This window comes from Marmota marmota, unplaced genomic scaffold (genome assembly GCF_001458135.2).
Source record: "Marmota marmota marmota unplaced genomic scaffold, marMar, whole genome shotgun sequence".
NCBI classification, from domain to species: Eukaryota; Metazoa; Chordata; class Mammalia; order Rodentia; family Sciuridae; genus Marmota; species Marmota marmota.
The window spans coordinates 4,005,031-4,029,410 of record NW_026000005.1 but is presented as its reverse complement, the minus strand read 5'-3'; the positions used below and the strand labels follow the sequence as shown (position 1 = coordinate 4,029,410).

At 36.0% G+C, this 24,380-nt stretch overlaps 1 protein-coding gene across 1 annotated transcript in view; it reads right to left on the bottom strand.

Moving 5' to 3' along the window:
• Ppp1r1c (protein phosphatase 1 regulatory inhibitor subunit 1C) overlaps nucleotides 1–24,380 on the bottom strand; it is a 139,762-nt gene that overhangs the window by 38,280 nt on the left and 77,102 nt on the right. The window contains exon 4 of the mRNA XM_015481053.2: nucleotides 22,262–22,322. Coding sequence (XP_015336539.1) covers nucleotides 22,262–22,322 — 61 coding nt within the window. The remainder of the gene's footprint in view (nucleotides 1–22,261; nucleotides 22,323–24,380) is intronic.

The following is a 24,380-nucleotide window of genomic DNA, read 5'->3' as shown; positions in this document are numbered from 1 at the left end:
CTTTCTTTCTTTCTTTCTTTCTTTCTTTCTTTCTTTCTTTCTTTCTTTCTTTCTTTCTTTCTTTCTTTCTTTCTTTTTTCACCAGGGATTGAACCAAGGGACACTAACCATCTAACCACTAACCACTGAGATACATCCCTAGCCCTTTTTATATTTTATTTAGAGACAGGGTCTCACTGATTTGCTTAGGGCCTTGTTAAGTTGCTGAGGCTGGCTTTGAACTCGCAATCCTCCTGCTTCAGCCTCCCAAGCTGCTGGGATTACAGGCATGCATCACCATGCCCGGCCTTTTCACTTAATTTTTATGGTGTTCTTCTTCCCATCTTACATTTACAAAAAATTGAAGAATGCAGAATCTGGTATCAAGAGGTTGCACATTTTGTGTTTCTTGCAAAAGTGGTACCAATTCATTTTCTGATCATAATGTTTCAGTATGTCTTTTCCCCCACACTCTCAAAAGTGTAAGTCTGATCCTTTTAAATAAAAATTCTAAATTGGTAGGTTGCTTTATTGTATATTTTTCAATTAAAAATGGGATCTAGCTTTCTTTTTATTGCAGCCACTAGTATTTTTCTATAGTGTCTGTTCACACCTCTTCTTCATCTTTCCTTAAAAGTACTGGCATCTTTCCTTGACTGGAGAACTCTTGATATAGTGATGATCACATTTTGTTTGCTAATTTTCCAGTCTGCCACTTACCTTTCAATAATGTTTCAACTTTCAGAAAAAGTTTTTTCATACGGTTTCTGTAGCAATTTCTCCTGTTTTTGTCTTTGCAAACTCTTATTTAACTTTGAATTTGTTTTTTAAATATATATTGAAAATATACTTATATTACCCAGGCCCAATACACTTTATCCATATTGTCTTCTAGGTTATTTTGTGGTGCCATTTAAACATTTTTTCATCTATGATCTATCTAGAGTTTTTTTCTTTATGTATTTATCAATATACTTTCATTTGACCAAAAACCTAAAATATACTAGAGAGCAGAGTAGAACAAACATGTATGTTATGTGATCAGCTTTCCTCTGTCCCTGTTCTGTTTTAGATGCTTCCCTTGTGGCATGTTGCAGAGGAGTATATTCGCTGGAAATCAACTACAAATATTTGAACTTCAACAAATATAACTGGGGTCGATTCTGTTCTACAGTCAGAGCAGACAGTCGCCTTAGGCAGCAAAAACATTACATGGAGAAAATTCTTTAGGGATTGCTTTTAGTGTGAGAAGCTAGAGGCAAGAAAAGACAAGGCATTTCCCATTTTGTCTAAGGTGAATTAAACCAGAATTTAATTATCTTGTAGGAATACCGTCTTTGGTACCTATATACATTTTATACTTCAAGGGCATTTGAGGGGTAAAACTGCATAAAATATGAATGAATATTTTAGAAAAAAATTAATTACTACCCAAGTTTTACTATTAAAGAATAAATATTCAGAACCTTTGACTGTTTTGGATAGCAGTGTGTTTATGGGTACAGATATGGATGTGCATAACAACAACAACAAAAAAACTTGCAAAATAAAATGCATAAGAAAAAATTGATTTTTCCCTTTAATCATTCAACTGTGTTATTTAGAAGACTCACACCAAAGTTCTATAAGCAATTAAAAATACAAAAATCTAATCTTTTTATAATTTGTTTTTTTCCTAGACTTTCACAACATGATAAATAAATCGAATCTTTATATTTATAAAATATCTCGAATTTCTGTTTGACTTTCACACCCACCTAAAGTCCTTTCCAAAGCCCACTATGCTCTGGTCCTAAGGTAGGTTTTCCAGGACTCTTCAGGTGTAAGCATGTAACAGTGTCCACAGATAAGCGTATTCTGGCTGGGCTATATTGACTCTGTCCCACCAGGTCCTGTCCTATAGGGCTCACCAAACTCCACTCTGGAAGGCAATTTTCCATCAGGTATACTTTGGCTCCATTATCAAAGGGCAGTCTTCCTATTGCCAAAGCCACATTTGTCACAGTACAACACAGGAAGAATGCCCTTCTCCCTTTATGTCACAGTTGATTACCCATGTCCCCAGCTAACATTGCTGAGGCCTACAATGTCTGACTGTGCTTTTATTGAAACAACTCAATCTTGAAGCTCTTATATTTATATTGCTAGAAAAATCAGCATATACTCAGCACCTGTTGAATCCATGTTCTTCTGGGGTTCAGATGCAGAGCCAATAAAGGCAGGAAGTAAATAAGAGGTTGTGTAGGTGGACCCCGTGCTCAGATCCAGGCTCTCTTGATAACTAAGGCTCTCTTACCAGGTTAAGCTAAATTTTAGCAAGTCTTGTCCCTTCATTTTTCAGGGTAACTTTCTGACTGTGGTTTTTATGGCAAATGCATAAAAATTTGCCTTGGAGATGATGCTCCATAATTTTGTCAGCATAATCTGGAACCTATTTGAAAAGAGGTGAGAACTTTATTATCCATCAGCATCCCATCCAATCACTGCAGAGGAAAATGATTTCCCATTTCACATGTGTGCATCCATCTGTTGATTTATGAGTGTGTCTCTATTTTTTGCACAGGTGAAGTGAGAAATCCTAAATAGATTGTAAGATTCTAAAGAGTAAAATCTTTTTTATGCCCTTTTGGAAAACAGAGTGGTAGGTAAAAAAAATATAGATAGCACTCTCAAATCTTAATATGCTGTCAAAGTGACACTTTTGTGTATATTTCTTTAAGCTACTGGGGATGAGAAGACATTTTTTAGAAGGGTGTGTGTGTGTGTGTGCGCGTGTGTGTGCGCACGTGTGTGTGTGCACGTGTGCGCGCGCGTACATGGGCATGGGCAGGTGTATATGTGTGTGGTCAGAAATTGTTGATATTTACTTTCCCACTTGCTGCACAGAGGTTTCTTTCCTTGACATTTATGATTTAATATGTGGGTAAAAGAAAATGGTAATAAGCAGAATAAGGAAATTTGTAGCTATAATGAAATGTACATGCATTACAGGATATGAGGTATAAGTCAGGAGTAATCTGAGTGTTTTTATAACCACACACCCAAGATACAGTTAACGTCATTCCTGCTAAGGGAAAGAGGTTTTTGTTATGGACAACACAACTGTTTTAAAAATACATATGGCATCCAGACATTAAAACTCACCTATATTTTAGCCTTGCTAGTTATATCTCAGTATTAATGTTTTCTTTTTAATTGCACTGAGTAATAACTTTCATCTGAGCCAGGGTTCTTCAGAATTTCAACAATCAATAAGTGCTGAATATATGTTAATTGTTCTAGCCATAGAAATATAAGGCCTTGAAGAGTGTCTTTCACAATATTTGCATGCCTTCTGCCTTCTGTCCAGATATGTCATGTAACCTCTGAACTATAATAGATTGTACCCTCTTTTTGAAGAAGAATTAAACTAGATTGAGGGCACTTGTTGATAATCACCTAGAAATGGAGACATGAAGAAAAGCTTATGTATAATACTGACAACTACCACTCTGTTGAGCACCATGTGCTTATTCTTGCATTCCATTTCTCCTTATTTTTATAAATATGAACACTAGAGGGCAGTAAACTCAGGAATACTTGCCTCTCACTTGCCCAACAGCTGATAGCTCAAATCAAATTCTACACACAAACCATACTGTCTTTCTAAAATCCAACAAAATTTGGAAATGTATTTTAAAAGAAATGAACCATTAAATAAATCAACAGCCAAATAGGCGCAATAATTTTAGAGAATTTATGCCAATATGATCCTGAAGTCATGTGTAACAAATATTAATATTCACCATGTATTAGGAACATAGTATTATGGTAAAGAATTACACATATAGTTTCCCTCACTTGATTTTTATAAAAACCTCATGTGTAGGTTTGACTTCAATTTAAAGTGATAAAATATCATCTTTTCTCTTCAAAGTTTCTTTTTTTTCTACAATAGTTTACATGCAATGCCAACAAACAAGGCTACCTTATTGTATATTATATTCTATTTTTTCACTGAATCATAAATGAGACCTATTGTATGAAGTAAAAGAAATATAAGTAGCTATATCTTCACTATCTGTGAAATGTGTGTGTGCTGATTGTGATTTGCTGTGTATCATCTACTTCTTATCTGGGTGAATGTTACAGATGGCTTGCCTTAGAGACAAAGTGAGAATACAATAGGTGAACTATACTCAAGGTGCATTCTAAAGGATCAAATGAACATAATAAGTGAACTTCTCTCAAGTACACTGTGTAGGATCAATCAAGTTATTGGGTAGATATGACAACAAAGAAAAAGGAGATGTGAGTAATATTGAGGTTTTGAATCTGGGCAAACTGGGGTTGGCAAAAGATACTATGTAAAGAGTTAGAGTGATTTATGTTGGGAATAAAAATTAAGCCAGTTTTAAGTGGCTTGAGTTTGAGGCACAACAGGCTATGGGGAGACAGTATTAAGCGGTCACAATTGGGCATCTATAACTAGAGTGAAACTGCCTGAACTATATACACAGAACTTCAGAAGTCACTTTAGCTAAAAAGTAAGTGATAGGCATTGTTCTAGTGCTTTATGTACAGCAACTCATTCAATCCTCAAAACAACCCTGTAAAGTATATAGTAAGATTGAACAGCATGGAGGACCCTATTCAATCTACTACATGAAAAATTTCATGTCCACATAAAATCTTAAATGTGATCTTATTTAGCTGGATGTGGTGGTCACAACTGTAATCCTAGTGACTCAGGAGACTGAGGTAGGGGGATTGCAAGTTTGTGGCCAGCCTGGGAAATTTAAAGCTTACCTGTCCCAAAATATAAAATAAATAAAAAGGCCTGGGGATGTAGCTCAGTAGTAGAGTTCCCCTGGGTTCAGCCACAGTACAAATATATATATATATATATATATATATATATATATATATATATATATACACACACACACACACAACTCACACACACACAACTCACGAGAGAAAGAGAGAGAGAGAGAGAGAGAGAGAGATCTTATTTGGAAATAGGACCTTTGCAGATGCAGTTAGAATGATGCCATACTCTTGGTATCCAGTATCCTGAATCAAGTGGTTGATGTTCTTATAAGAAGGAGAAAGGATACATAGAGAATTGGAATGACAGCTCATGTGAAAAGCGAGAGATTGGAGCTATGCTCCAAGGAACACTTGGGGTTACCAGAAGCTGTAAGAGGCAAAGGTGGATTTTCCCCTAAGAAACTTCAGAAAGAAATATGGCCCTATTGATACCTGAAGTTCAGACTTTGAATCTCACAAATTGAAGAAAATACATTTCTTTTAAGCCACTACATATGTAGCAATTTGTAAAGGGAGCCCTAGGAAACTGTTACAAGGTATATACTTTAACTACTATATTTAGTAAGTGAAGAAAATGAAGCACCTTCTCAAGGGCAGAGGGCCTCACAGAACACAAGTTAAAACCCAGATTTTCTAGCTTTGGATTCTCGCACTTAGCCACTACCTACACTGCCTCTATTATATTTTTATTACCTGAAAATAAGGAGTGACCCAACCTGTGTATAGGGAACTAGACGCAGCACAGAATTGCCTGGAGGCAAACTGTTGCTCCAAATATATACAACATCAGGTTCAAACTTCTTTTCTCTATCTAGTTGTTTGATTATAAAACCCACTGTTTACTGTCTTGCCAAAACCTAATATAATAAAATAAACACATCTGCTATATAAGTAGCAATACAGAACTAACAAAGACAGGAATTTATTTGTAATAATTTATGAGAACATCTACACTCATTATCTAAATCCTCTTCATCAGAACATACTGTTTACCTAGCTTCTCTTATAGCCTGGTTTAATGGTTTCTGAGACATACAATTCCACAAGGTCAACCATATTTCTGATCTAGTTTTCATATCAAAAATAAATAGGATTTGATTATAGATTGTGTAACTATAGTAAGGTCACATCATATTAACTTTTAAAAATAAAAGCAATGTATTTTTTGGATTGACCATGAGTTATATGGCTATGCTTTCAGGATGTCTGGAGGAAAAATTATCTCTCTTTGATACTCTGAATCATTTGGTTGAGGCAAAAACCCACATTTCTCAGGAATAGTATTAACGGCAGTTAATCTGCACCCACATTGATGCTGGGCTTCACGCATACTTATTTAACACTCACACTGACACTTATCTCCTAACTATAGATGTGAACATGAAAAAAAGGAAGATTAACTTGAAGAAGTTTACACAGAGCTAGCATTCAGGCCCATGTGTCCCCAATCCAGTCATCTCTTCTTTTGCTGGTTTTGTACCAAACGAAGATGATTATCAATGCCATAAAGATGGAGTGCACCGAAATTTAACTAGTTTGGGAAAGATGTTCATTTCTTTATGTCTTTTCTCTGCCACACTTTTACATGGAGTAAAGATAGTTTAATCCCCCCTAAAAGTAATCCTATGAAGGACTGGGTCTCTAAAAGTGCAGCTGATAGATTTATGAAGATTACTTTGGTTAGGGCTGTCAGGAAAAAAAAAAAATCTGCCTACTGTTTCTAGAGCCTGTTTTTTACTGCAAATAGCAAGATACAATATGCATAAACATGATTGAATAAAGACCGGTGGTCAGGTGGTTCACAATTTAGGAACAATAGAAATAAGTAGTCTTTCTGTTGCTTATTTCTGTAATTTAATCCCATCACTTAACAAAAATGACATATTTTTCTCCTCTGGGAATCTAGTTCACAAACATTATTTTCTATTTGTACTTTTGAAACTGTGAACCAGCAGAGGGAGCTATATGGTCACAAGCAGTCTGTTCTTTTTAAAATGATGTAATGGGGACTGAATGTGAAGCCCTTCTGATTTTGTTGCCAATGAAGAAAACACTGAGTCGACCCCCCTTGCCCATGTAGTGTTTATTTAAGGGATCATAACACTCCTAGGGGGATCTATTGGCCAATTACCAGGAGTAGAACAGAATATTATTTATCCAGCACACACTGGAGTGGCTCCATGGGATCTGTTCTAGTCTATTGAGTAATTATACAATTATATGAAAAAAATATATTTATCTCAGAGATCAGAAGGGATTAAAATGCCTGTCTTGAAAACTAGGGATGCTGATATAAATGCAAAGAATTCTTTGGTTTGGCCTTACAAGTAAAACATGGGACCTGTGGTGATTCAACAATTAATTAATCTTAATAAGATGAAAGCAAGCTTTGGCATTGACAAGAGGGCTCTGAGATATTTACTTTTGAATATTTTCATAGCTAATTTCAATTGACATGTTAATTTATACTGATTCAAATTTAAATTAAGACTATCAGGTGTTTCTCCTTTTTATCACAGTTGATCTGTCAGAAAATGTATCTTCATCAAAAAGAATCATTTAACATCATGACATTTCATGTTACTCAAAAACAAATAAGTTATCTGAGGTCATAAGAGGATTTTAGTAATCATTCATACAAATGAGTATTCGTGTACTTTTTAAATCTGAAGGTATTTAGAATTTTTTCTAATATCTGCATTATGTCTAGGACATATCTGTTTGCTCAAGTAATTATATATGATTAATTAAATAATAATCAAATGATACTTTTCCTACCATCTCTAAGAACCCCCTGCCAAAAAAAAATAACTTTACTATTATTTTCACAATGTTTAGGATAAGTAAGATAGCAGGTAGGCTAGGAATCTTTGACAAGCTGATCTCTCTCCCATATTTCTTCATGAATTTACAGGTGTGTCATTTAAAATCCAACTGAGTTACTTCATAGTCAAAACAATTGGAATGTTGAAGAAAATAGCATAAGCAAGATGCTACAGGCATACACAATTATGAAAGTTCAGTAGAAAAATATTTTGAAAGAAAGTATTGCACAAGTGCTAATTAATTTATTATGTGTAGGGGAATTATGTCAAGAAGTAATGTAGGGTTTCAAGATTTGGTAGAGTGCTGATTGACCTCATTAACCATTGGGGCTTAAGCACACAGGGGAGCAGTGTTGGAAACCACAGATCTACTCCTCCCTCGTGACCTGACTTTCACATACATCTTTAAGAACATCAGAATATTGAGGGGCATTTTTTGTCTGTGGTTTTAAGAAAAATGAACAGATGGAAGGAGAGGATATCTCTTCTTGCCTCATTCCAGAAGTTCAAAATCCTTGACTTACAGTAAACTTAAGATATACTAAGTGCTTCTCTAAAAGATCCAGACTAATTTCCATAACAATAGAAAAAATTTTTTCAAGTCAAACATCAATGGGTAAAAAGGGTAGAAGCAAATTTAAAACGTAAAAAGAAAATAATACTCATTGTAAATATATACCAAAAAATAAATTACATTTTAAACTACTTTACAAAAACTTTGGGTTTTTCTTCTTTTTTGCTTTTTATGTTATACAAAAATCTGTTCCAAGACCTGTTTTTGCTCAATGTAAGCATTACCATCCAGTAGTAATTTTTAATATTGGAATATACTTATTTTTAACAGAACTACTATAAATTGAGGCACAACTTATCATCTGTTGATCATCAAATGAAGTCCAAAAGGAGATTCTCTTCAAAATTTGAAGCAAGTTGCTCAGACTTCAGTGTTACATAAGGTTGATAGTTAACAAGAATTTAAAATTAGATGAAGTATTACTCCAGTATCACAGTATGAAAGAATAATTATTACATTATCATTTATTTTTCAAAATAGTTCATAGGAGGAGTTTCCAGTCTAATTTTCTGCAACAATGAATAGACGCAGCACTGGAAATTTGGTTTAAGAGTTCACCACTCTTGGACTGGGGAGCCACTGAACTTCCTGTGGGAAAGTCACATCTTAACTAACCCAGTGGCCTCTATAGAAGGTAAAGAACAACATCAAGGCTTCATAAACAGAATGAGAGGGTGTGGGCATTAAACTTACGGGTGATATGGAACACACACCACAGGGAGTGAAAGTCTCCTTTAAAAAGTAAGATTTAGAATCTTTCTTGTCACAGACAAGGTGGGACATGCCTGTAATCCCAGAGGTTCCAGAAGCTGAGGCAGGAGGATCGCAAGTTCAAAGCCAGCCTCAGCAATGGCAAGGCGCCAAGCAACTCAGTGAAATCCTCTCTAAATAAAATAGAAAATAGGGCTGGGGATGTGGCTTAGTGGTCAAGTGCCCCTGAGTTCAATGCCTGGTACCCAGTCCTTGCCCCCCCCAAAAAAAATCTTGTCTTTTAAAAGTCACATTAAAATAAATACAGTTCAAATTTTCTTCTTACTAACTCAGCCATCATTTTGATCACCTTTTGTCCTACTCAGCAACGTGGCTATGTGCATTTTGTAGTTTCTGTCGTTGTTCCCCCATTAGACCCTGGCTCTCACATCTCCTGCACCCATTTTACTTGTTATTTCCACTTCTCACTCTCTTTTTCCTTTTCCTCCAAAAGGTTCAGGAGAACCAAGAAGATTCTGAAAATTAAAAAAAAATAGTAACAGACTGAGCAACGGCCTCTGATTCAGAAGCAATTAGAGGACAGACACTCTGAGCTTTCAATGCATGTACAAACTCTAGTTTGAACTGAATTTAAAGCTGATAGACCTCTTAGTTATTGCCTAAGGGAAGCATATGAGAACCCTGCTGTAAGAAAGCTGTCCAAAGTCAATAAAATCATTTAAGCTTCATTTTGATAATAAAATGTAACAAAGTTACTCAAGAGTGCTATGAATAAAATTCCTGTCAGAAGAATAAAAACACAGCTTTGTCATACCTACCAACAATAAAGTAAGCACATTATGTCTCCCTATATCATAAAGGATGCAATGTAGAATACAGATCATAAATTCAATGTTTGTCCTGTAGTTTTTATATTGTGGGCCTAGTAATTTCCTGCAACTCTAACCTTTGGACACTCTTATTTCTATTTGGTATTTTGCCTCTCTCTTAATGAAAGAATTGAAATTGTAAACCTTCCTCAAATTTTGACCTATGGTGTTTAGAACTTGGTAGTTCATTTGTTTAAAATAACACATCGTCCAGAACATTGCAGAGTTCAAGTTTAATAATATTTGCATCTTGATTGACAGTAAGGCTGATATCCTTTACTGTCCCATAGAAAACCCGCAAAAGAAAGAGCACAGCTAGTGCTACCATCCCTGAAATTCGGGGTGTATTGTTATAAGAACCTATTGAGAAAGGAATTGATGAAACTGTTATTAAAATTATCTTTCAGATCAGACTCTGTTTTTCAGTTCAAACAAGAATAGGAGGTTTTAAGAGGGAAAGTATTTAGACAAGTTTTATAGACTAGCACAAGTTTGTGAAGAATGTAATCTTTTCCTAAATTTGCCCAACTCAGAACCAATTTATCAATTTATCTTGACATTGTTGTTTCATTTGTTTAAAATAACACATAGCCCAGAACATTGCAGAGTTCAAGTTTAATCAATATTTGTATATTGATTGACAGTAAGGCTGATATCCTTTACTGTCCCTGATATCCTTTACTTGGATTTCCATTGATTTATTTGGAAGATAACATGATGAATATTTCAACTTCTCCTAAGTCATAGTTATTATTTAGAAAAAGAAAGCCAGGTTGGCGTTAGCAGTCATCTATTTTTATATAAATAACAGCATTGGAAACAGACAGATGAACTGAGGCAAATACAATCTAAGGTAGGCTAATTTTTAAAAATTAATTATGTGAATCAAATTTTTCATCCCTTTTCCCCACCACCTGATGGTCAAAGCACTCACAGGACTATGTAACATATCAAGTGAACTTTAAAGTTATCTAAAAGTGCTCTGTTGCCTTAGAAAAAAGTACCAGCTTCTGAGCACAGGACCCAGAAGAACTCTGACAAGCCTGCAGTGTGTGTCCACCCTTCCCTCTCCACAGATTCTATCCCAGTTCACAATTCTCAGAAGGCTTTCACATTCCACACCACTGTACCTGCCAAACCCTCTGCCTGGGATTCACCTCACACTTCTCTTCTAAAATCCTACTCATCCCTCAGCTGACAGAGGAAATTAATTTATTCTGTAAAGTCTTTCCTTGCTATGAGGGAGAGAGCTAGATATTTCTTCCTCTGCATTCAAAAACTATTCTCAATATCTGTCTTGGGGAACTGATAATCATTTTTTATACAACTTTGTTTTTCACCTGACTACATTATTTCTGTAGACAGAGACTGCATTTAGTTCATCCTGAGCTTTAATTTAAAAAGCCTAAAAAAATGACCTGGCAGATAGTATGTAGTTTATAGATGTTTAGATGAGTGATAAAAATATAAAGTCAAGTCAAGTTATATTTATTTTTAAATCAGATTATTCACCCACTGATTCAGCATTTATGAAGAGCCTTCCGTAATATAAATGGAAGACAAGAATCCTCCTGACATTGGCCCTGTCTTGAAGGAATTCACAGGCTTGCTAGAGGGGATTACAGATATCACACAGACAGGTGTGCATTAAGCATTTCAAGTCTTAAAGGAACACAGCAAAAAGGGATTTAGAATGGAGGTGGGAGCACAAAGAAAAGCCTTCTATGCAAATGAGGCTGCAAAACAAAAGCATGAAATGAGAAACCATGTATTATTTTCAAGGAAATAAATGCAACTTAACATTGCTACGGCATGAAAAAAAAAAAAAAAAGAAGAAGAAGAAGAAGCAGCAGCAGTAGGTAAGGGTAGCCAGGGCCAGGTATGAAGCAGCCAAGATCAAAAATAGCCCTGCACATTATTTCCAGGGTCTTACTCTAAAGGAATATTTGAAGGAATGTAAAATGATTCAGATTGATATGGTCAGCCACTTGGGGAGGGAATGGCATTGGAGACAGACAAGATTAAAGGCAAGCTGGTTTTGAGTACAACATTGTTATAAAATACAGATGCATATGAGTTTAAATACAAACCAAACATTTTGTAGAAACGTATATAAAGATCTTGTAAAAACATACCATTACGTTATAAGGTTGGAGGACCTCTGAATTTTAATGAGAGCAAATGAAAAAAAAAACAACCCATTTTTATTCCAGCAGAATCTCATAGGACACCCTAAGAAAAGGCTTGTGTTACCATTAGCCTAATAAATGGGAAGGACATTTAACATGGGAACCCTGCTCTCCTTTGAGTTTCACTTTCCTCTAAAAGATTCCATTTAATTCTACAAATATATTATACAAAAAAATATTACATATGTTGAAGCACTACTCAGGTATAAAGTGTTACTTTTAAAAATCTCTGAATAAAGTCAGCAGCCAATTTCCAAGAAGGCTGCAAGACTATTACTGATTCCCCTACATCTAAAGGGGCAACATAAATCTTGTCCCAGAAAGCATCAGGGGACACTGAATTAGGCATTAAATGAAGGAGGGCAAGCCCATAATAACAGCATCTTTCCATTCTGAGATATTATTTTTTCTTCCTGGAAACCCCATTAGCATTAATATGAGTGGTGTGTGTACATTTTAGCATGCTGAGGGCCCTTTTACACTGATGGATATGGCGCATATATATTTTTGCAGAGTAAGAGATAGATTGCTCTAATTTTAGCAAACATACTGGTGCAAACATGTATTTTACAGTATAATGTCTCAAATAGGAATTAAATTGTAATTTGAGAACTTCTTGGAGGAAGGGCTGATTCTAGGACTGGGACAACGAAGATGCAAAAGAGCTTAGAGTATCTTGTAGTGCCAGAAAGCAAGGACATGCTAACACAAACAAATGAACAAACAAAAACCTTCACATTCCTGGGGTACGTCAAAGGGACTCAGGAGTCAAGTGGAAAAGCTCCCAATGGTCAAAGCTGATGATATTTGACCAACAAAATAAGGTAGCTTTGGCTTATAACCTGAAGTGTAAAATAAATTTCCATGTATCCATAATGATAAAAAACAAGTGGTCAAATATGTAAATAAATGGGAAGGAGAGACATATCTCCTGGGCATAAAAATCCCCAAAATTTGTGCACACACATTTCCTTCCAAGAGGTGGGACAGAACTTACTAGGTTTTGGACTACATATACTGACTTACTTCAAAGAGCACAATATGGGAAGGGTACAAAGAAAAGAAACCTTATAGAAGAGAATCCAGAAAACATTGCCTCAGCCAGGCTATCAGTCATGTTGGCAGTGTGGACCTTGACCTGGTGTGACTAGGATGTTATTTTGTCTCTGTGGTTTCTCTTCCAAAACCCCCTTATCCCAGCCTAATTATGAGAAAGAACATCAGGCAACTCCCAATACAGGTAGAGTCTAGAACATAACCAATACTTTCAAAATTTTCAAGGTCATCAAAACCAAGAAAAGTCTGAGAAACTCAATCACAGTCAAGAGAAGCAGTGGTGTAAACATAACCCATTGATAGGCTCCTGGAATAGAAAAGGAATATCAGGTGAACCAATACCAACACACATACAATAAATACAAATATGTGCCTTAGTTAACAATAAGTTGTCAATAACGATTTATTAATTATAACAAATATACCATATTAATATATAAACAATGAGGATAACCAGGTATGGAGTATGTGGGAACTCTCTGTACTATTTTCCTAATTTCTCTAAATCTAGATCTGTTCTAAAATATAACATTTATCTTTAAAATGTGTCATTCAAGCTGAATATTACTGTTTTATGTAGCCCTATTAAGAGGAAAGTCAAAGATGTGAACCAGAACTTTTCAAACAGAATCAAAGGCACAAGGATTTCTAAAAGTGTTAGAACGTGAGGTCCATATAGTATCATTAGTGGGACCTATCTATACTTTGCCTGTCAGCAAAGGTCTTTGTGATGGTCCATGCAGGATTTATTTATCTTTATTACAGCACCATCTTAAATGCTTTGCTAATTTGCATGAACAGAATAATAATAAATGGTGTGAGCCAGGTATTTCCCTTTTCAATGTTATTCTCCAGGTAGTTTTCTCTCTAACACATATGTAAATATGACTCTCCTTTCTGTGATCTGAAAGTGGTCTTTCCCTCCTGTCCACTAGGCTGCCCGTGAGTCTCCTCACAGCCTGATAACTTTGTGTAAATCCCCACTGAAGGATTTATCAGGCATGCTCGACCACTTGTGGGGTGCTTTCTGGAGACTGATTCCTAGGGGGCTGGGATTGCTATTCACCTCTGCAGCCACACCACTTTAATGCATCTCTCAAAGCAGAGGCTCATTTTCAATTTGTGGCAGTGTATTCTTAATGCTTACACAATTCAATGTTTCCATTTGCACAATAAAGAAAAATCAAGACACTGGGTCATGATTCAGCTGCTCCAATCAAATATAAATGTTCCTCTTTTCTCCTGATGCTAAAATAGGAAGCAATTTAAGAAGTTGAATGTTGTTTCTTGAGAGGGATGTAAATATGAGATTAACTTTATAACATAAATGTACATAGACAAATGAAAAGAACTATACTGATAAACAACGGTGCTCTCCTTTTCAAATGTTGAAGTGGCATCACATGAAATTAATTAAATTACTAGTCCCAAATTTCAATTCAACTTATCTCAAGATTCTTTAGTTGTTTTAACCTAAAAATCCATGATGACACTCCAAACATGAAGTCCACTCATCCTTGCTGCTTTTTTTTGCTTCATTCTCTCTCAAGGTTGTTCTCAGACAAAAAAAAAAAAAAAAAAAAAAACCACAAGAAGAGAAGCNAAAAAAAAAAAAAAAAAAAAAAAAAGGAGGAGGAGGAGGATGGAATGGGGAAGGAGAAGGGGGCATTTGCTCATTGATTTTCTGAAGGTTGCAGCTAGTAAGTGGTACGTGCTGGGGCTTGAAAGATGGCCACTTGTACCTCAGTCCACTTGTCCCTCAAAGCCCGTGTCCTTTCATGTTGAGTCCCATGAAATTACCAGGGTCAGCATCATGACCCAACTGGAAGACTACCCTTCAGTACCCTCATATGTCCCACCTTTGCTGTTGTCACCCACTCTCTGAAAACTATGTCTGCCATCAAGTTGGGCCAGTGTGATTCCCTCTCCGAGTTATTTCTTGATTGTATTTATTGCCTTATTATGGAAAGAAGTTGAATTAAGATAAAATTTTAGAAGCACAGCCCTCCTTGGAGGAAGAATCTCAAAACTCTGGAGTTAAAATGTCTCAAGCATTCATAGGTCTATCTAACATACCACAAGAATAATCTCTGGACATTGAAACAACTAAAATTTTCTTTTACAAGAAATTACAAAGAATGAGAGGAGGAAGAGGGTTTTTTTTTTCAAAAATAAATCAAACATCTGACTTGCTACACATTAAAAATGGTAATATAATACAATAGGCCCTGCTATACCAAGCAGTTTTTCAGTCAGCTGTTTTGTTGAATGTTCAGATTTCCTTTTAAATCAATTGCATTTACTTTGCTCTCTTCAGCATTTGAATTCCAGTAAAACACACACACACACACACACACACACACACACACACACACTGGGTGGAAATGAGTCAGCCATTTCCTGTCCCAAGATTCAAATCCACTTTGCTTTTCTGAAAACATGATTCAAGTGATCCAACAATAATTTAATTGACTGTTCTGTAAATTCTGGAACTGACCACCACATAAACAAACACCAGAGAAGTACGCATGAGCATTCGTCATCAACTGCCATTTTTCTGATCATCTTCAGCACTTTCTACTTATATACTTATAAAGCACTATGTTACACAGAGTAATGGAAAGGAAAGTCTGTTTTCTATAAGAAATTCAACTTCTCTCCTGTTATGCATAATGTACATCTTAAATTTATAACTCATCTGTACAGATGGAAAAACAAAGTGGACAGCCTGAGGTATCTAAAATACAACAACCTGTCTAACAAAAGTGCCTTTGAGAACTTCTGGTTTGAAGGGACAGAGTCCTGTAGGACAAGTCTGCTTGGTAACTAATTAAATGGTGGAATTCAAGGGGATAAGTGTCAACTATAGGGGAAAACAGGTGCTGCAAAGCTGTGGCCTAGTCCTGCTGTTTCATACATTTATTATGGACTTGGATAAAAATACCAGAGATAAATTCACCCATGGAAGATACACTATTGAGATAATTGAAAATAGAATGAATGATAGACTCAGTATACAAAATATGACATGCTGATGTCACAGCCTGAATCTAACAATAGAAAATCCCACTGGGATGACAGTACTGACTTGCCTTTTGCTCTGGGGGTGGAGTAGGGGGGGAGGCTAATAAATTTAAAGTGAGGAATAAATGGTAAATATGGAAAACAGTACATGAAGAAAGCAAAGAAACTTGAATTTATAGTGAGCTCACTGGTTGTCAATAATGTGCATTACTGCCAGAAAAAGAAAATAAGATTTTAATCTGCATTTATAGAATTAAGTTCTCTGGGATGAAGGGAATTTCAGGCATAATTGAAACCTCCATTCTGTTCTGGTCAGGCTACACTTTCAATATCAGGTTGATTTTGAAGGATGCACTTCTAGAAAGACAGGCAAAATGGAGTTTTTTTGGACATTAAGAATAAATGAAATAGGACTGAGTGGCAGGCATAATTGACATCAATATATTTTAATCTGGATAAGAGAAAGTTAAGGGTGAGACAAGAGCCTGATAGATGTATTAAAATATTTATATCTTTGTCATTTAAAAATTTGCCACAAATAACAACATGATGTAGAACAAGAATCCATGAGTACACATTTCTAGGGACCTCAATAAAGAGATCTTTCTAACAGACTTTGGAGAAAGAAAGTAGATATCCTCAGGAAATTCTTTAGCCAATAATAGTGTTGAATGTAGGTTCTTAAATGATTTAAATACATATTTATGAGCACTGCGTATGTTCCATGTGTTTTGTTCAGCCCGGCAGGCATGGTAGTGGGTAAAATAGATATTGTCACTGCTGCAATATAGATGGCTTCTGGGCTAGTAGGAGATAAACCTGAAACAAAGAATTGGACATTGTAATTACTTGCAATAAAAGAACTATGGAGAGAGCATAACTCTAGAGAGAATTCTGCCAATAGAGAATTTATTAAGTGCAGGGAGTTTAGTCTGGGAGGTTAGGAAAAGCTTTCAGGAACTCACCTTTAAAGACAGGACTTGAATGATGAGTGGAGTTGACCAGATGAAGAATGAGAAAAAGAAGGGGACAGTCATCCTAAGCCAAAGAAAGGATATTGGCTAGACCTTTCTTGATTTAGGAAAGAGCTTGGTGGATTTGAAAGCTGACAAAATGCCAGTGTGGTTGGAATCTAGTGAGTGAATTGGGGAGAGGCTGATTGGACCAGAGACAGGAAGTTTTGTAAACCTTTCTCTGGAACAGAAATTTTATTCAAGGATAAATGGAAATCCATTAGAAGTTTTGAACCAAAGAAGTGACATCATCATTCTATGTATTAAAAAGTTCACTCTGGCCACAGTGTAGAAAACAGACAGGCGGTGCAAGGAGGAAGACTGGACGGACAGTGACCAAGAGAGAAGTGTGACTTGGAATTTGGGGATGGCATTGAAGATGAGAGTAGAGGGCAGACCCAAGAGATTTCAATGCCGTGCAATCCAAAAGTCTTATGCTAAACTGTGACAGAGACTGAGAGAGAGAGATAGGGCTGACAGAGACTTCCCGAATGGAGGCAGATGAAAGTTCCTCTTCCTGTGAATGGGAATAGCACAGGAGAAATTGATTTGATGTGGAAAATATCAAAAGATCAGTTCTGAACACCATGATCTTGATCCCATGATTTCTTTGATCTCCACAAATTCTTGTTACACTGCCCTGGTGTTATACTGCCTGGGTAGCTAAATTTTCACTCCACCTAATCTTCCTTGTCTTTGATGTCTGAAGGCCAGAAGTTCCCTTCAATCAGGACTGATTGAAACCAGTGGGATCTAAGATGGCTGCCAGAGTGACCACTGGACAACCTCTAACTTCATTATAATACAAAACATAAAGATTTTTCCCCTTGATTAGCCTATCTCTCACCTCATTTCTTTGTGCTATATATCTATATCTGTCTTTACATACATACACAAATAGTGATTATATCTGTATTCTCTGACTCTCAGGAAGCAGGAAGTTGATTTATAAGTTTATCTCTCACTTCTCCTATTCTTGACTGAGAATAAAAGTCTCCTTTGCTGCTCAGTTGGGGAATTGGTTCCATAATTCAGAGAAGGAAAAAGACCCAGCCATTGGGGTAAAAACTTGGTAACAATATCTACCTATAACATAAGAAAACATGTCAATAAGCAATTAGATATCTGAATTTGGTCAATCTTTAGACCAGTGGAAGTAGAATCACCTGGAGCTTTTGATTATTTGACTCTACTCTAAGGCCTAATACCTTAGAATATTCAACGAAAATGGCCAGTTTCATAGAAGCAGTGGAAAAAACTTCAGTCTTCACTGGATAATTACCCTAGTTAGCTTTGATCTCCTTTACAAGGCTGAGTACCTATAATGTTACCATAAAAAGATGGCCAGACCAAGGATTAAGTCCTTTATTACATTCTAAGAGTAAAAGTGCAGAATAATCTGAGACATGTCAGCAGCAGAACAAAAGCCCTATCCACATCCTTCTACTTATCTTGCCATATTTGTGTTATAGAATGCTGCCACCTGCTACTAATTAAATGACTCAGGAACCAGTTTCCTAGTCAAAGGTAAGATATAACCCAGTAGTTCCAGTAATTCATTGAAGTGACTTTTCCTAAGAATCTAGCTTAACTGATTAACAATTCTGGGTAGTAATTGTATTAGGCAGGTTTCCATCACTCTAACAAAATATTTGAGATGATTAACTTATAAAGAGAAAAGATTTATTTTGGCTCACAGTTTTGGAGGTCCCAGTGCATGATTCGTTGGCCCTTTGCTTTTGGACCTGAGGTGAGAGTCTGTGGTAAAGCAAAATTGCTCACCTCTGGCCTTCAGACATCAAAAGTTATCAAATGAAAGAGAGGAAGGGACCAGAGTCCAAATATCCCCTTCAAGGGCACACACACCCTAAATGACCTAAAGAGCTCCCACTAGGCTCCACCTCTCAAAGGTTCCATCACTTTCCAATCATGTCATTGCTGGGGATCAGACCTTTAGCACATGTATCTTTGGGGCAACTCATCCAAGCCACAGTGCCCACTAACTTATTGAATCAGATATTCTCTTTGACCAGAAAAGAGGAAAATGGAGAAAAATTAAAAATAGAAAAACAGAAGCAGAGTCACCAATGTGAGCATCAGTAAAGGAAGGTTCAAATGGTCCCCACTTTCTAGTAGATGATGGTGTGACTCAATACCCCAGCTCTTGATGGCTCAGCTCTTCAACATGTATCTGCAGAGTGCCTGCTATATGCCAGGCATTATGCAAGGTGGTACGAATTCTCAAAGCTATTATCATGACACCTTGCTCTATGTCCATCATGATGGGAACTACTGAGAAAACAAGGCACATGTGTGGACGGTGATGATGGAAGGATCTACTCTGTGCTGGAGAGGCTGTCCAGGGAGCAAGGCCTCCCTGATGGCACTAATTCCAGCCACTTGTGAGCCTCTGTGAAAAGAGTATTACAGGCATTTCAATGAAAATGGAGAATGTAAATGATTCAGACAGAAGTGTTTGGCATGAGGGTGAACCCTGGTGAACAAGGGGCAGGCTAAAAGGAGATTATGTGAAAGAGGTCATTCCAGGGTTGGTAAGCCATGGTTGGGTTTACATTTTTTTCTAAATGTGACAGGATGCTATGGAGGGATTTAATAAGGGGAATGCTGTGATCATATAGATGAGTTACAGGAAGTCAGTACACTGACTTCTATGTGGGCACAAGACTGTAGAGAAGCAAGTGCAGAATCAGTGGGACCAGTATAAAGGCAACTTAAGTCCTCCCAGAGAGACAGAAGAGTAACTTGCACAAGGTGGTAGCAGTGGAGGAGATGGAAGTGGTCAGATGAGGAATGCAATTTGAAATTAGTTATCAAAAGTAGAGGATGTATTGGGCAAGAGAGAGAAACTAAGGAATATGCGAGGGTTTTGATCTCAACAGCTAAAGATCATTTATTGAGATTGGAAAGACAGAAAAAGAACCAATGAGTTTGGTTTGGGACATATAAATTGGAGAAGCCTAATTACATTCAAGTGTAGAAATTCAGTAGGTTGTTGGAAATGGAAGCCTGAAGTTCAAGAGCTATGTTAGGACTAGAGAAAAACATTTGGGAGTCATCAGCATATTAAACTTAAGATTATGCCTGTTTAAGGAGAACAGAGGAAATTCTGATTTATTTCTTTCTATTTATACCTTCATATGAAACTTGCTCGCATCACAGGAGGTAACCTACACATGTTCCTGTTTTCAAAATCTAGGTAACCATAAGGACTATAGAAACTAAGAGGGAGAAATATAAATGAGCTTAGGAGATAGTTGTCTGTTTATAAGATTAATGTGAAAGGTGGGAGTAGCATCTTTCCTGATCTCTGTGCTAGTAACTCCCTACAGCTTATGAAGACAGAAGGAATGAGTCCACCTAGTTTGCTTTGCTTGTTTCTCTGGTTTGGTTTTGCTATCTAGTTACCAACTGGATAACTGGAAGCTCTACCAGACTTGTTGTTAGAGCAAATTTTTTCAAAACTGTTAATTACATGTGTTGATGCCTTGCTCTCCCAGTAACCTTTTTCTATTCTCAATAATTGTATCTCACACTGTAATTTTAAGAATTCTACATTTCAGAGCAATTGTATTGCTGTATTCAGCATCTCATAACATTCTCTTTGTTTAGTCATCTTTCTTATGATCAAATGTTTTTACTGTGCTCACAAGATACCATATGTTACCATTGCTTAATTTTGTCTTGAAATATTAATTTCTAGCTCTTAGAGATAGACTGAATAAAACACGTGGATTTTGCTTTCTCTTTTGTCATAAGAATCACAAAAGATACTTACTGGTTATAAAATGACATAAATGACTGGTATCAACACCCTTATATCCTATTGAAAAATTAGATGATTATCATTAAAGGACAATCTTAGGGCACTCAACAGTACAAGGTTATATGAAAACTGTGCAGCATAATTAACATCCCTAAATGTTAGGATCCAACATTCTTAGGATATTTGAGAGCTAATGGGCCCTTAGAGCTTTGAGTTTAAGATTTTCCTTTAGAAACTATTATTCTCTGAGGACATGGGAACAGGATTACTTTATTTAGCTTAAGCTAACCCAAAATAGAACAGAGGAAATAATTCAATGAGTGAACATATATCTTTCATTGTTTCCCATTCATGCCAAAACTAATGTGTCTTGAAAAAACTAAATCACTTACAATGGGGAAAATATCTTTAAAATGATTATAATTATCTTCAGACAGGAATGTCTAGTACTCTCAATAATTACATTGGAATAAAAAAATGTTGATGATTGTATTATTTACTAGTTACACACAAGTAAACATGGTGTTTAATAGCTGTACAGGAAGGAAATTTACTGAAAGTATCTACTAATGTGTCCATTTATATCCCACCTCCCTGAAAAGTCCCCAAATCTACAGAGAATAGAGTGGAAAATTTTACTCCCAATTTAGACATTTCTCCAAACTCCAGAGGAAGCTGCTAGGCTAGCCTTGCATGCAGCTAAAACCAAGCTGGACGACTGCATGATGAAACACCCAGCCAGCAGTCCTAGCACCAGAGGGGAATATGAGCTACTGGGTAGAGTGAACTCCGCCTCATGTCAGGAACACTTTGGTGTGAGAAATTAAAGACACCTTCCCTGAACTGATGGTAGTCAAAATACTAATGCACTTAGACATTATTTTAGCAGTTCCAATTTTGAGGAAAAATTCTGGAAAAATGCCCAAATTCGAACAAGCATTCTTCCTTATTATTTCAACAGCTTCTACAAGTACAGCAAACAGCTGTTTGGGTTTCTTAAAGCTGATTCCAACACAAGGCAATGAAACCATACTTTACATTAAATCTCCCTCAAATTCAAGTTATTTGAATTCTCTTAAGATGAGGGTAGCGTGGGGGATGACAATTATCTGTCAACACTAGCAAAAATAATTAGAGACTATGGAAAAAATCCCTTCAAAGAAAATATGTGAGGAAAGGTAAAAGAAAAATTTTTGTCATTATTGTGAAAACTAAATTTCCAAACTAAGATTCTAGATTCCTAGTTAATGCTTCTTCAACCACCTATTTTACTCTTGGTGGAACCACATTTTAAACAGTATCTTACTGAACATTGCATCACTGAGTTGTGGAGATGAGACAAGATCCAGCTTGTGATGGAATGGATGGTCCCGAGAACAGAAAACCTCAATACTCAGGACACCCCGAACAGTACCTGAACAGTACCTTTCATGGTGGGCGGTGTATATACACTCTGCTTCCTCTGCTTAGGTGATGCATTCTGTGACTGTGGACAAGAGAAAAGAGTAAAAGCATGAGATGTAAATGATGGTGCCATCAGACCTGAGAGGGAACTAAACACTGTACTGTGTTTTAAAGAGCTTTCTGACATCCATACCAAGAAACACAGTTCTAGTTAATGAGATTGATTACACATGTTCAGTGATTTCACAGGCTTAAATGTGAAGCTGTAGGTTCTATTTTATAATAAAGTTCTTCATCCTTTTCAGTCATAAAATTACTCTTTTAAGATTAATTTATTTTAAACACATATACCAACATGCTATTAAAAAGGCATCTCAGCCCAGGCTGTGGCACATGCCTGTAATTCCAGCAGCTCTAGAGGATGAGGTAGGAGAATCGCAAGTTCAAAGCCAGCCTCAGCAATTTAATGAGGCCCTAAGCAACTTAGTGAGAACCTGTCTCAAAATTTAAAAAAATTTTAAAAAGCAGAGGCTGGAGTAGTAGCTCAGTAGTAGAGTTCTTGCCTAAAATGTGAGGCAATGGGTCTATTCTCAGCACCACATGTATATAAATTAAAAAATAAAGGTCCATCAACAACTAAAAAATCTTTAAAAAATAAAATAAAAAGGGCTGGGAATATGGCTCAGTGGTTGAGCATCCCTGGGTTCAATCCCTGTTGTCAAAAAACAAGAGAATCCAGGTAGCTAAATCCAACTGGATTGTAGTATATATACACACATACATATGTGTGTATTTCACTTATTAGAACAGTAACATTTATATAATATATATTTCAATATCATTATGAAAAGTGATTTTGACCCTGAAATATCTTCTTATTTTTATCATTTCTAAATGCAAATTCTTTCTTCAAAAGCATTTTTTAAGTTACTAATTCTTTCCACTTGAGAGAAAAACATGAGTTTTGAGACAAAGTATACTCCATGGGATAATAATATGTGTTCATAGAATTAATGAGTGGTTCAGGAGGCATAATGAGGATCCTTGGTAAGTAATAGCAATTCATTACTCTCTTGAGTTGACACGTTCATCCTAAGGTCTCTATTTGAAATTATAATGTTGAGGTATTATTCTTTTGTTTGTTTAAAAGGTAAGCCCTTCGCTAACAAAACAGCTGTATAAGACCATTATCTAAACTCACTGGATCATAATTAAGTTATTAAAAACAGGATTTGCATTTAGAATAATCATTTCAGGATCAAAACCACCATTCCACAGTGATATAGAAATATATGTACAATAAATACAATATGATTTATTCTAATAAAAATATATGTAGTCTATAATCCAATCAGATTTTGCTACCAAACTTTGCTACTCCTTTTTAATAGCACATTTTTGATTTATATTATAATGTGATAAAGGTAGGGGTCTTAATCAATGACTTTCAGTGTCTGAATTATTCAAAGCAGTTATTTTTTTGCTTTGAAAATCATAGTTATAAGACACTTTTGGGTGAGTGCTTTTTCACTGCGTATTAGAAAACATGATATACAGAGTTAAAAAAATCATTAAAACTGTTTCATAAAGTTGAGTTTATGAGGCAACTTTCCTTGTGCAAATAAAAATGTAATTGCCCTCAAACTCATCAAGATGATGATATTTACCTAATGCAAAAGAAATCTATTAAAAAGTAAAAAATTCAATCAAACAGTTGCAACTGCCCATCAAGTGAATAAATAGTACAAGTAAATTTCTCCAGAATTGTTTTTTGGAACTAGTCTATTATGCATGGGTGCAGGAAGGGTGACTACATTAACATTAAATGTGTGGCTGATTGGCATTTCTGGGGCACTTCTATTATTTCAGTCACATCAGGTTGATTTTGTGAAGCAATCACCTCTGGAATTTCTTTTATATCTTCTTCAATACACATATTCAAAGATCAAGTAGAAGATTAATTCTGCAGAAGTGCTTTTTTGTTGTTTAATAACATAGCAGTAAAAACTTATGTAATAAAAAATAACGACTTTATATAAGTTCTTAGTTTTCCCAGTTACTCCCTCACTAAAAACTTTTGAAAATCCTGTGAGATACTATTTGGGATTTTGTCCTTTTTACATTTTCCTCTTTGGGTCTT